This window comes from Mandrillus leucophaeus, unplaced genomic scaffold, assembly GCF_000951045.1.
Source record: "Mandrillus leucophaeus isolate KB7577 unplaced genomic scaffold, Mleu.le_1.0 Scaffold270, whole genome shotgun sequence".
Classification (NCBI taxonomy): Eukaryota; Metazoa; Chordata; class Mammalia; order Primates; family Cercopithecidae; genus Mandrillus; species Mandrillus leucophaeus.
In genome coordinates, this window is record NW_012102810.1 from 986,460 (window position 1) to 999,678 (window position 13,219).

Here is a 13,219-nt window from a genome sequence, read left to right on the forward strand (position 1 = left end):
CGGTGAAATCCAGCCTAACTCAAGCATTTAGATTAAGTAGCAAGGGACGAAGCCACTTGTCCTGAGTTATCAGAATTTTTAAGAATACAGCCTCACTTTAACAGGCTTAGTGATAGAGTTGATCCTTAAGTAAGAAGTGTATTTACACAGTATAGGTCAGATTGTGAAAACTCCTATAGCAAGATTCACATGGTGAAACTTCCTAGAAGACAATGACACATAAAAGAAAATCCTTCAAGTATCTTTTTCTTTGCTAAAATTAAATATAAAATTGAAGAACGAAAAAAATGGTCTTGTTCAATATAATCCTCATTAAGCGCACATCCATCGTCTAGTAAGAGGACTCGCTTACAGCGGGCAGGTGACTTGCCAGATGTCATGCACTAAGGACTTCCTGATTCTGTACTGCACACGTGGTAATCTCATAAGCACTCAGTTTCAGGTTCCCATAATAACGTGCTTCCCATGGCACACGCAAAATAAAGAAAAAGGAATAAATGAATTAAGGTCCCTTCTGCCACGGTCTATGACCACAACTAACAAGATTTTCTTACCTCAACAGAATCTCCTCCTGCACTTTCTTCCGTTTTGGGGGTCTTCCTCTTCTTTTTCCCGTTTTTCCAGGAATACTTGAGACATTTTTCTGTCCTTCACTTTCCCTAATAAATAATATTAAATAGAAACGTTCTGGCATAGGATTGGCATGCTACATATGATTTTAAAACAGTATTTCCGGCCATGAGATGACCAAAAAGGATTAAATGTAGCAGTGAAAGGAAAAGGGAAGAGTAACTTCCAGTCTTCCATTATTAGACTATGGATCTGAGGAAAACTAACATTTTGTAATACTAAACTGTGCTGAAGATCTGACACCTTCTGAAGAGTAAGCATGCTCCTAGCAATAAGAAAGCCTAAATAAGAGGTTAGCATCGTTTTGGGATGCTATGGAAATGCGGCCTTTTCCTTACTTAGTAAAGCTTATGTTTCAGGCATCATGTTAAGTTCCTTCTGTTCTTACACTGATGGATACTAAGGTTCATAAACTACATCATTAATTCTAGTAGAAAAAAGGAGATCAAAGGAGATCTCAAGGACTGACGATGCAAGATGAAAACTGCTACTGCACTGAAATGATCGCACTGTTGAGAAGAAACCTGCTATATTAAAATAGCCTGTGCTCGTAAGAAGAGTGGCATTTCTCAGAAACCACCTATCAAGAACTTCAGATCAAAAAAGTATCTTTAACCCCTCTGGTAGCAGACAATTAATTCCTTTTTGTTTTTGTATGAAGTATCTCCTTACCATCTTTTTGCAGGCATGCTTAGAGAGAATTCCTTCATTAGGAAAAAAAAAAATTGTGCTGTAGATTTCTGATGCATTTAATCTTAATGACATTTTAATACAGTAGCTATCATGCCCTGACATTAAAGAACATACCTGCTCAAAGACAGTTCTCCGTTGGATTTTCCTTGTACCGGGTCCTCTTTGTACATTCGTGTTCCATAGAAATACCAGTAGAGTGCTCCAGAATTGTCTTCACCCAATGGCTCCACACGGAGACTGTCTGCATCCAGACCCTAAGCAGAGCAAGAAAAAGGGGTTTGGGGAAACGGGGAACAAAATGCACCAGGAAAAAACGAAAATGAGGATCCCAAATTTACACACAGGCATACCTCAAATCTAAAAATGCCCAAGTATCACTGGGCGCGGTGACTCATGCCTGTAATCCCAGCACTTTGGGAGGCTGAGGAGGGCGAATCACGAGGTCAGGAGTTCCAGACCAGCTCAGCCAACATGGTGAAACCCCGCCTCTACTAAAAATACAAAAAATTAGCTGGGCGTAGTGGCGGGTGACTGTAGTCCCAGCTACTTGGGAAGCTGAGGCAGAAGAATCGCTTGAACCTGGGAGGTAGAGGTTGCAGTGAGCTGAGATCATGCCACCGCATATCAGCCTTGGCGACAGAGCCAGACTCCGTCTCCAAAAAAAAAAGTAAAATAAAAATGCCCGAGTACCTTACGTAATTTTCAATCGGCCTAAGAAACAAGGATACAATGGAAAGGTGGTACCTACTTTGAGGAACAAGAGATGGAAATATTAAAATGCTCCCTATCCCCACCATTGTTCCCTTTTCACAAAAAAGAGAATCCAACAGCAATCCTGATGGACAGTTTACAGATTTGGCTGGGAGCGGCTGTTGTTTTATGTGAGCACACACAAAAAGAAAGACAAGTACAACTGGGTGGGGATCAGGCAAGGGGCAAGCTTTGCCCCATGGGATACTCTGTGGCAGCTCCAGCATAACCTCCCGTGACCTCTCACTCCAGCTGAGCTCCAGCGACAGGGCTCCCAATTTACCTCGGGGGTTGACCTGTACTGGCCTTCCCACTGGTACTGAAGTCCTTGAGTCCTTGGCAAAGACTGTGCTAAATTACACAATGATTTTTTTATAATATGTCCATACACAGAGCTCAACTGAGAAGTCATTACCACATTTAATCACTGATGATAGAACAGGATTAGAAACTGACTTCCCTACGAGTGAAAGCAGTAACTCACACCCTCCCCTGGAGGATATACTTCTTTTTTTTGTTTTTTTTTTTTTTTTTAAAAGATGGAGTCTTGCTCTGTTGCCCAGGCTGGAGAGCAGTGGGATCTTGGTTCACTGCAAGCTCCGCCTCCCGGGTTCACGCCATTCTCCGGCCTCAGTCTCCCGAGTAGCGGGGACTACAGGTGCCTGCCACCACGCCCAGCTAATTTTTTTTATTTTTAGTAGAGGCAGGGTTTCACCGTGTTAGCCAGGATGGTCTTGATCTCCTGACCTCGTGATCCACCCGTCTCGGCCTCCCAAAGTGCTGGGATTACAGGCATGAGCCACAGTGTCCAGGCCCCTCTAGGATAGACTTCTAAAACAGATAACCGCACCAAGGGGGAGGACAGAGATGGCCATAGCTTCCTTCTTCAACACATTTTTTGTAACGTGGATGTATGTAGAGGATGAACTTCACTAGCATATATGGTTTCAGGTTCTTGGAGATTTCAGTCAATATTTCAATTATATTCAATCAAGTTTACACCTTGAGAAATAAAATTCAGTGGCTAATTTAGTTGCAGGTTTGGCTGATGACAGAACAAACACGGTTCTCCTGTGGTACCTATTGCAGATGGGACTCAGTGCACGTAAAGGAAGATGAAACCAGACTAGAAATTAGAGCAAAATCATGTGCTTCCATAGGGACGCACGTCCTGCATCTCCTTGGCTACAGCAATCATGGTTTTCTGTAGTGTTATTGGCAATGAATAGTACCAAGACGAGTACCACAAGCCAAACTCTGGCGGATATCTTTGGGTTTTACATTCTGACTGCATTTCTGATTGCTGGCTTTTCATAGCTGTAGGGAAAGGATCGCCAGTTAAGCATACCTTTAGAAGATCGAAGACATCGTCTGCATCCAGCCGGTAATCACAGAGGCGGTGCAGGATCTCCACCCGTGTGCGAAGAGGCAGGTCCTGGAAACTGGCTTCCCTCAGAGGGTTGGGCTTCCCTTCCTCGAGCTCCCAGCGGTAGTTGATGATGTCCTCTAGGTAGCTGTGGAATGTCTGAGGCCTAGACCAGGGCCCCAAACACAAAAATACGTTAATATAACATATAGGATGGTTGGGAGAAGGAGAGAGACAGAGAACTCATGATCTGACAGCTGACAGGTTTTTGTTTGTTTGTTTGTTTATACAGACAGGGTCTCGCTCTGTCATCCAGGCTGGAGCACAGTGGCACGATCTCAGCTCACTGCAGTTCTCCTGGGCTCAAAAGATTCTCCCACCTCAACCTCCCAGGTACCTGGGACCACAGGCATGCACCACCACACCCAGCTAATCTTTGTATTTTTTGTAGAGACAGGGGTCTCCCTATGTTGCCCAGGCTGTTCTCAAACTCCTAGGCTCAAATGATGCACCCGCCTTGGCTTCCCAAAGTGCTGGGATTACAGGTGTGAGGTGACACACGTGGCCCAGCTGACAAATTTTACACAGAAAGCAGAAATGAAAAACAGTAATAGGAAGTCCCTCATGAAGGTTCACCCTACTTAAATGGATATTGTGTTTTGTCAACTATCAAGGAAGATAAATACATAAAGAGGGTTTGTCACAGAATAGGTTGACTTTAAAGCCCAAATAGCACATTCTGGTGGAATGGGTAAAAGCATAATCAAATGTGTAGGCTATGAGGCTGAGACTAAAGTCTCACCCTCTACGTGTACAACTGAAGACACTCTGCGGTTCAGACAGTACAAAGTTGGGTTTATGACATAGGTGGCAAGAAAAAAAAAAAAAAGAAACTCGTAGTTGGCCTAACCTAATTTATATTTCAGGTTAAGATAAAAAGGCGGAAACTCCTCCAGAATACAAATGGCTACACAGATATGCAACTATAATTTTATATTCTATTATACATGAACTTTAAGTCATGCTATAAAACACTGCATTCTAAATTTTTTCTTTGATTCTTTTTCTTTTTGAGGCGGAGTCGCCCTCTGTCGCCCAGGCTGGAGTGCAGTGGCGCGATCTCAGCTCACTGCAAGCTCCGCATCCCGGGTTCACGCCATTCTCCTGCCTCAGCCTCCCCAGTAGCTGGGACTACAGGCGCCCGCCACCATTCCAGGCTAATTTCTTTCTGTATTTTTAGTAGAGACGGGGTTTCACCATGTTAGCCAGGATGGACTCGATCTCCTGACCTCGTGATCCGCCCGTCTCGGCCTCCCAAACTGCTGGGATTACAGGTGTGAGCCACCGCGCCCGGCCTTTCTTTGACTTTTCATAGAGATGGGGTCTCACCATGTTGCCCAGGCTGGTCTTGAACTCCAGGGTTCAAGTAATCCTCCCATGTCTGTATATTAAAATTTGAAGACAGTTTTTCTACAGAGAACATTTAAGACACCTAGATGGCAATTTAAATTTTTTCTTCGGTAGAGTCTGGCAATCCTATAATCGCATTAAATATATTTTTTCCCACGTGAGGTCTCACTATATTGTCCAGGCTGGACTCAAACTCCTGAGCTCAAGCAATCCTCCCACCTTGGTCTTCGGAGCATCTGGACTACAAGTGCATCTTACCACATCCAGGTGCAAATGCTTTTTTTTTTTTTTTTTTTTTTTGGAGACGGAGTCTTGCTCTGTCGCCCAGGCTGGAATGCAGTGGCATGATCTCAGTTCACTACGAGCTCCACCTCCCAGGTTCACGCCATTCTCCTGCCTCAGCCTCCCAAGTAGCTGGGACTACAGGTGACCGCCACCACAGCCATCTAATTTTTTGTATTTTTAGTAGAGATGGGGTTTCACTACGTTAGCCATTAGCCAGGATGGTCTCGATCTCCTGGCCTCATGATCCGCCTGCCTCGGCCTCCCAAACTGCTGGGATTACAGGATTTTGGCCACGTCTGGCTTTTTTTTTTTTTTAAATGGAGTTTTGCTCTTATAGCCCAGGCTGGAGTGCAATGGCGTGATCTTGGCTCAATACCACCTCTGCCTCCTGGGTGCAAGTGATTCTCCTGCCTCAGACTCCTGAGTAGATGGGATTACAGGTGCCCACCACCATGCCTGGCTAATCTTTGTATTTTTAATAGAGACAGGGTTTCACCAATTTGGCCAGGCTAGTCTTGAACTCCTGACCTCAGGTGATCCGCTTGCCTCAGCCTCCCAGAGTGCTGGGATTTCAGGTACGAGCCACTGCACCCAGCTATGTATTTTGATTAGTACCTAAATGTGCCTTGCAGTAATAACGAGCTGTTTGTTAGATGCCTATTTTACATCTCAACTATTAAGATACAAGATCTAAATTACCTCATGCTTGATGTGAATTTTTTTCTTATTAATAAGCAGAGGCCTAAAGAAGTTATTGATATCATTTTAAAATTAGGCATATACCATGTTGACTTATAATCTATGATAGTTATATTTGCAGCAAAGTGAAAGGAAATATTTGTGGAAAACATTAAGAAGGCTTAGGCAAATAAGAAATGAAACAGTTTGCTTTTTTAAAGAGGGAAGAAACGTCTTTCCCCTACTATTACTATCTCACTGGGGAAAATGTGAGTATGGCAGCTTTATCAAAATGCAGCATAATAGTTCTAGCAATCAGGGCTCTCACAAATTTCACTGGACTGCAGCATTCACATTCAGCATACAAGCACTGGCCAATAACAAGTGCTTGAACCTTGCAGGGTTTGGACTGGCCGCCCCTCTCCATTGTTTGTGAAGTTGTTGTCATCCCTTCTGGAGCGAGGAGCCGGGCAAAGAGTGGTTCAAACTCACATTAAAATAGAGATGGCACTGTAATGGTGCATTTAAAAATGAAAAAGTTTGGCCGGGCGTGGGGGCTCACACCTGTAATCCCAGCACTTTGCGAGGCCAACATGGGAGAAACTCCGTCTCTATCAAAAATACAAAATCAGCTGGTTGTGGTGGCACATGCCTGTAATCCCAGGTATTCGGGAAGGCTGAGAAAGGAGAATCGCTTGAAACCAGGAGGCAGAGGCTGTGGTGAGCCAAAATCACGCCATCGCACTCCAGCCTGGGCAACAAGAAACGCCATCTCCAAAAAAAAAAAAAAAAAAAAGAAAATGAAAAAGTTTTTTTTAAAAACTGCTTTTTTAGTAGCCAGAAGTGTGAAGAAGACAATTATCCTTTGGCAATAAATCTCTATCTACCGCATGCTTTCGAGAATTTCTAGTGTACACCAAGTTCCACAAACACTAAACTCTGTTTTTTCCTGCAATAAAACAAAACATAGAATCTGAAATCTGCATCATTTCACCGGAACAGCAGCTTCACTTGAGGATGTGCAGAAGATGCTGGGCCAGGGAGCGAGAGCTTTGTTACTCCAATGTGAGGCTGAGAAAGTACAGGCATACCAGCCCAACAGACACTGCGTGTGCATCCACAGTGCTGCTCCTTTAGCCTCCAATCTGTCTGGAAGCCCTTACTTGTCTCAAACAATTGCATGTTGGAGATTCCTTCCCAACAGGCCTATTGTCCTACTCAGTTTAAATTATATCACTTTTGCTAAAAGCTTTCTTAGGGCATCTAGCTCCATGCCACCTTACCTAGGAGACACCTGAGGGCCTATAATCCAAGACAATTCCATTTCCTTGTGTGTAGATCAACCTTCTCCTAGAAATCCACATCTCCTTTTAAACATCCGAAAGTGAATGGGGAAAAAGCTCTTGAAGGCAAAGGTACTGGCTAAGGGTGATTTGAAATAAAAAGGCTTCGGGAAGCTGAAAATCAGGCTAATTCTTTTGATTTAGTGGTTCTTCATCTTCTACAGGACAGACAACACTTAGGAATTTGATGAAGACCATATACTTTCTCCCCCAGAAAAATGAGCACACAATTTTGCATGTACTTCCAGGTTTTACTACTTAAAGGAAAAAGAGGCCGGGCGCAGTAGCTCACACTTGTAATCCCAGCACTTTGGGAGGCTGAGATGGGCAGATCACTTGAGGGCAGGAGTTGAGACCAGCCTGGCCAACATAGGGAAAGCCTGTCTCTACCAAAAATTCGAAAATTAGTCAGGCATAGTGGTACGCGCCTGTAATCCCAGCTACTCGGGAGGCTGAGGCAGGAGAATCGCTTGTACTTGGGAGGAGGAGGTTGCAGTGAGCTAAGACTGCACCACTGCACTCCAGCCTGGGCGACAGAGCAAGACTCTGTCTCAAACATAACATAACATAACATAACATAACATAACATAACATAACATAACATAACATAACGGAAAAAGAGAACAGTGGCACTGTGCTGCTAAAAACTAATGTGTACATATTTTTAAGCTTTTCAAGTTTAGATTACCTGGAACATTCATTCACTTACTCATCCATTCATCTCAGTGCAATTCCCTCTTAATGACTTAGTAACTCTCATCATTCTGAAATTATCTTGAACTATAATAAAACGTTTCATTTAAATATAGTAACGCAAAGATCAAACCAAACGGAATTTCTCAGAATAACAAGGTCTGTTTTATTTCTTGTCTAGGAAAAGCTCCAAATACTATTAAATGACCTGTTTTCGCGTTCATTTTCCATCCTACAAAACAGCAGTAAAGACCACTGGCTATTATTCAGCCTCCTGTGAGGGAAGAGATGAGACTGGCTCTTAATTACCTCTTTTCTTTTCCCCCTATGCACGAGAGAGTGAGAGAGAGTGAAAATAAGAATGAGTCAACAACCTTTCCAAACCCTTAAAGTTAGCCATTTCTTAGAGGCCCAGCAGAGAATTTCTCAGCTTGCTCCAGACAGAACGTGCTTCTGCTGCTGAGACCAAGGATGGCACGACCTGATTCAAGTGTTCCAGCATAAGCCTCTGCCGGCTGGAACTGGCAGAATTCCTCACTGTGTAGGACCACACATTTTTAATATCTGTACCCTGTTTAGGGAGATCACAAGAAGAAGGCCCTTAAGTTGTTTGAGGCACGTGTTAGGGACATGAAAGGGCAGCCGTGGTCTCTCTACAGGGGAGCAATAAGGGTATGGCACCAGACTTCCCAGAATGGAGGTAAGATGAAAAATCAAACTGTGTTCTCCTACTTGCTACAATTTGTGAAGCAAATGAAATACATGTACACACAGGCCACATATGACATGAGGACTGGATTGAGATGAATATTCTGGTTCTAGTAGTAAAGCAGCAAGTAAAAGATTCTGTACGAATACTTGATAAAGCATTTCTTCTCGAAGCTTATCAGAAGACCAGGCCAAGGCCGGGTGCAATGGCTCATGCCTGTAATCCCAGCACTTTGGGAGGCCAAGATGGGCAGATCACGAGGTCAGGAGATCGAGACCATCCTGGCTAACATGGTAAAACCCCATCTCTACTAAAAATGCAAAAAAAAAAAAAAAAAAAAAGAAAAAAAGAAAAGAAAAGAAAAGAAGGGAAGGTAGATGAACACATCAACTGATGCATTCATCACCAGGGCAAAATAATTAAAATAATACTTCCTTCTTCCCTAGGGCTGTAGAATAGCTACTATATTCAACATACTAAAATCAACATGAGAGCCAACGTAAGTTAAAATCATGGCTATTTCAAATTAAAGGAAAATACGGTTAAGTCAAAATCTATGCAAAACATTATCTTAGCCTAGAGAAACATGTATATAATACAAATTCTTACATGTGTTTATGAATGTTTATGCTGGGTAACCAAGAAAGTGAATAAACCCCAAATTTATCTTTAAAATGATAAAGGCTATTTTTTTTATGGAACCTAAATACTGTACAGATGAAGTGAGAAGTCTCAAGTATCATGTATGAGGCATGAAGAGGTACAATAAAAATTCTGAATAGCTCTGGATAATTTAAGGATATATATTGTTCGCTCTACAACTGCTAAATACACACACACACACACACACACACACACACGTGAATAAGAAGCCAAGAGTGGAAATAAAGTGATACACTTAAAAAAAATTCATGTGCCTAAAAGAAAGCATTGAAGGACCAACAAAGGAACAAAAAGCAGAAAGCAGCGGAGAAGTTTCTCAACCTTAGCCACTTGGGAAATGCATGCCAAAACCACAATGAGGTACCACCTCACGTCCACTATAACGGTGGACGTCAAGAAACATAGAGTGACAAGTGCCGACCAGGATGCAGAGATATGGAGTCCTCACACACGGCTGGTGGGAAGGCTAAGCGGTGCAGCTGCTGCAGAAGTTTCGCCAAGTTGCACTGAACTACCAACCGGTCCAGCCACTCCAACTCCTAGACGTACACCCCAGAGAAAGGAAAACACACATCCACACAAAAACTTGCACACAAATGTTCAAAGCGGCAGAATTCATAAGAGCCAAAAGGTAAAACCTGCGTACGTGTCCATGAACTGAAGAAAAAGTGTGTACCACACAATGAAGTAGTATTTGACCATAAAAAGGAATGAAGTACTGGTTCATGCTACAACACGGTTAAAACTTAAAAAATAATTCTAAGTGAAAAAAGCCACATAAAAAGGACACTTCCTGTATGGCTCCAGTCACAAGAGGGCCTACAACACTGAAACCTGTGGAGACAGAGGGGAGAACAGTGATGCTGGGAACTGGGGTGGGGAGAAACAGGGAATGATTGCTAGTGGGTACAAAGTGCCTGCTGTAGGGTAATGGAAGTATTCTGCAATTAGATAGTGGTGATGGTTGCACAATTTTGTGAATACGTAAAAACCAATGAACTGTACACTTAAAAAAACGTAAGGAGGCCCGGCATGGTGGCTCATGCCTGTAATCTCAGCACTTTGGGAGGTTGAGGAAGACAGATCACGACGTCAGGAGTTTGAGACCAGCCTGGCCAATATGGTGAAACCCCGTCTCTACTAAGACTACAAAAAAAAAAAAAAAATTGGCCAGGCATAGTGGCAGTCACCTGTAATCCCAGCTACTCGGGAGGCTAAGGCAGGAGAATCGCTTGAACCTGGGAGGTGGAGGTTGCAGTGAGCTGAGATCATACCATTGCACTCCAGTCTGGGCAACAGAGCGAGACACCATCTCAATAAATAGATAGATAAATAAATAAATAAATAAATAGATTAAAAAGACAGAAAATGATCTTACCAGGCAGAGTGAGCATGAGACAGCTGAGGATTAACATGAGACAAAGCAGATGTGGAGACAGAGTGTCACATAAGAAGAAATGGAACAACTTCTCAGGACTACATAACAAAGCTACCGCTACACATCTAGTAACAGGACACCACAACCCTGAGACAAAACGGCCACAACTAACGGGAGAAACAGATTCACAACCAGAGAGATTTTAACACTGGCTTCTCATTAACAGACCAAACACACACATACACAAACAGTAAGGAACGGATCTCAACAGTATTACCACTAACATACTACATCACTAATTTAAATAATACACTTTTGGATCACAGAAGAAATAAAGGAGAACATGTTTTAAATGATAATATAAACATCAAAATTTGCAGGATGCAGCCAACCATGGGTTAGAAGGAAATTGAAAAGTTTTTTTAGGGTAAATTTATAGCTTTAAATGCCTGTTATTTGAAAAAAAGGCTTAAAAACAGTACTCTAAAGAAGCAAAAAAAAAAAAAAAAAAAGAGCAAGCTAAAGCCAAAGTAAATAGAAGAAACAAAAAAGAGAAATCAATAAAATAAAAAAGAAGCAAAGAGTAAAGAAAATTAATAATATAAAACAGTTCCTTAGTAAACATTAAAAAAAGTTGATAATGCCTGTAATTCCAGCACTTTGGGAGGCTAAGGCTGGAGGGCAACTTGAGGCCAGGAGTTCAAGACTAGCCTGGGCAACATATCAAGACCCGTCTCTACAAAAAATTTGCTTTAAATAAGCAGGGTGTGGTGGCACATATCTATAGTCCCAGCTACTCAGGAGGCTGAAGCTGGAGGGTTGTTTGAGCCCAGGAGGTCAAGGCTGCAGTGAGCTATGATCATATCACTGTACTCCAGCCTGGGTGACAGAGTGGGAACTCTGTCTCAAAAAAGTCAATAAATAAATAAAATAAACATCCCTAATTTAAAAGAAGTAAAACACTTGGCCAAATATTTCACCAAAAAAGACATATACAAATGTATGGTAAGCACGTGAATAACCACTCCACACTACTAGTCATTGGGGAAATGGAAATTAAACCCACAATGAGCTGCCACTTTAAACACAATAGGATTAGTAAAACTAAAAACAGCAGATGTTGGCAAAGACAGGAAGCAACTAGGCCTGGTGAGGGGGCTCATGCCTGTAATCCCAGTACTTTGGGAGGCCGAGGCGGGTGGATCACCTGAGGTCAGGAGTTCAAGGCCAGCTTGATTAACATGGTGAAACTCGTCTCTACTAAATACAGAAAATTAGCTGGCGCACGCCTGTAATCCCAGGTACTTGGAAGGCTGAGGCAGGAGAATCACTTGAGGCAGAGGTTGCAGTGAGCAGAGATAGCACCACTGCACTCCAGCCTGGGCAACAAGAGCGAAACTCTCTCTCAAAAATAAATACATAAAAATTAAAAAAGATATGAAGCAACGGGACTGTTCGGATATTGCTAGTGGAAATGTAAATGTTGCCAAGTGTTTGGAAAATAATTTCACAGTTTAAGTCAAACATACTTTTACTCTGTGACCCCCACAGCAATTCCCAGGAGAAATGAAAGTAAGTGCACACAACCATTTGTATGCAAATGTTCACAGCGGCTTCATTCATAATAGCCTCAAACTGGAAGCAACCCAAGTGCTCATCACAAGAACAGATTAAATAAATTGTGATATATTTTTCACTAGATACAATTTAATCCCCCACTCACCTCAAAGGAATAAACCTCTGATACAAACAACGGCATGGATGAGTATCATACACACATTATGTTAATGAAAGAAGCTGGTGAGAGTTCATTTCATACCGTGTGATCCCATTCATACAGTTCTAGAACAGGTTAGGCTCCAACTATCGCGATAAAAATGACGTCAGTGGTTGCCAGGTGTACAGTGTAGGTATAGGGAAGACTGACTACAAAGGAAATTTTCTGGGAAGACAGAAATGTCTATTTCCTTCATAGGAAACTATGTGGTGCACTCATTTGTCACAAAACACTGGCCTATTTTAATAAAGACACGATGAACATACTTAACAGAAGTATTGCGATTTCTAAAAAGATGACAGATATTTCTGTAAAGAGAACCCCAAACACTAAATGTTTATTTATAAGTGACCTAAACTAGGGACTCTATTATGCAACGCTAGATTCATAATTAAAAATTAAATGAGGCCAGGTGCAGTGGCTCACACCTGTAATCCCAGCACAGGCCAAGGCGGGCAGATCACTTGAGGTCAGGAGTTTGAGAACAGCCTGGCCAACATGGTGAAACCCGGTGTCTACTAAAAAATACAAAAATTCGCGAGGCGTGTTGATGTCCACCTTAATCCCAGCTACTTGGAAGTAGAGGCAGAGGCAGGAGAATCATTTGAACCCAGGAGGTGGGGGTTGCAGTGAGTTGAGATCAAGCCATTGCACTCAAACCTGGGAGACAAGAGCAAGACTTCTCTCAAAAAAAAAAAAAAAAAGAAAAGAAAAGAAAAAAAGAAAAACTGAATATACAATGTTGATGAATTACGGTTTAAGAGTGTAAGCCACAGGACAGTGGGGGAAGACCATACTGAAGCACAAATCAGTTTGCGTTCTATAAGGAGCACTCTACTATAAG

The 13,219-nt window shown here is 42.4% G+C and overlaps 1 protein-coding gene across 1 annotated transcript in view; it reads right to left on the reverse strand.

Annotated features, from left to right (window-relative positions):
• The window catches only part of CECR2 (cat eye syndrome chromosome region, candidate 2), a 70,042-nt gene extending 66,443 nt beyond the window's left edge, over positions 1-3,599 (reverse strand). Inside the window, exons 1-3 of the mRNA XM_011984646.1 lie at positions 3,422-3,599; positions 1,438-1,577; positions 555-659 (exon numbers count right to left, since the gene is read on the reverse strand). Of these exons, the coding sequence (XP_011840036.1) occupies positions 555-659; positions 1,438-1,493 (161 nt within the window). The 5' untranslated portion in view covers positions 1,494-1,577; positions 3,422-3,599. The remainder of the gene's footprint in view (positions 1-554; positions 660-1,437; positions 1,578-3,421) is intronic.
• Between the last annotated feature and the right edge of the window lie 9,620 nt (positions 3,600-13,219).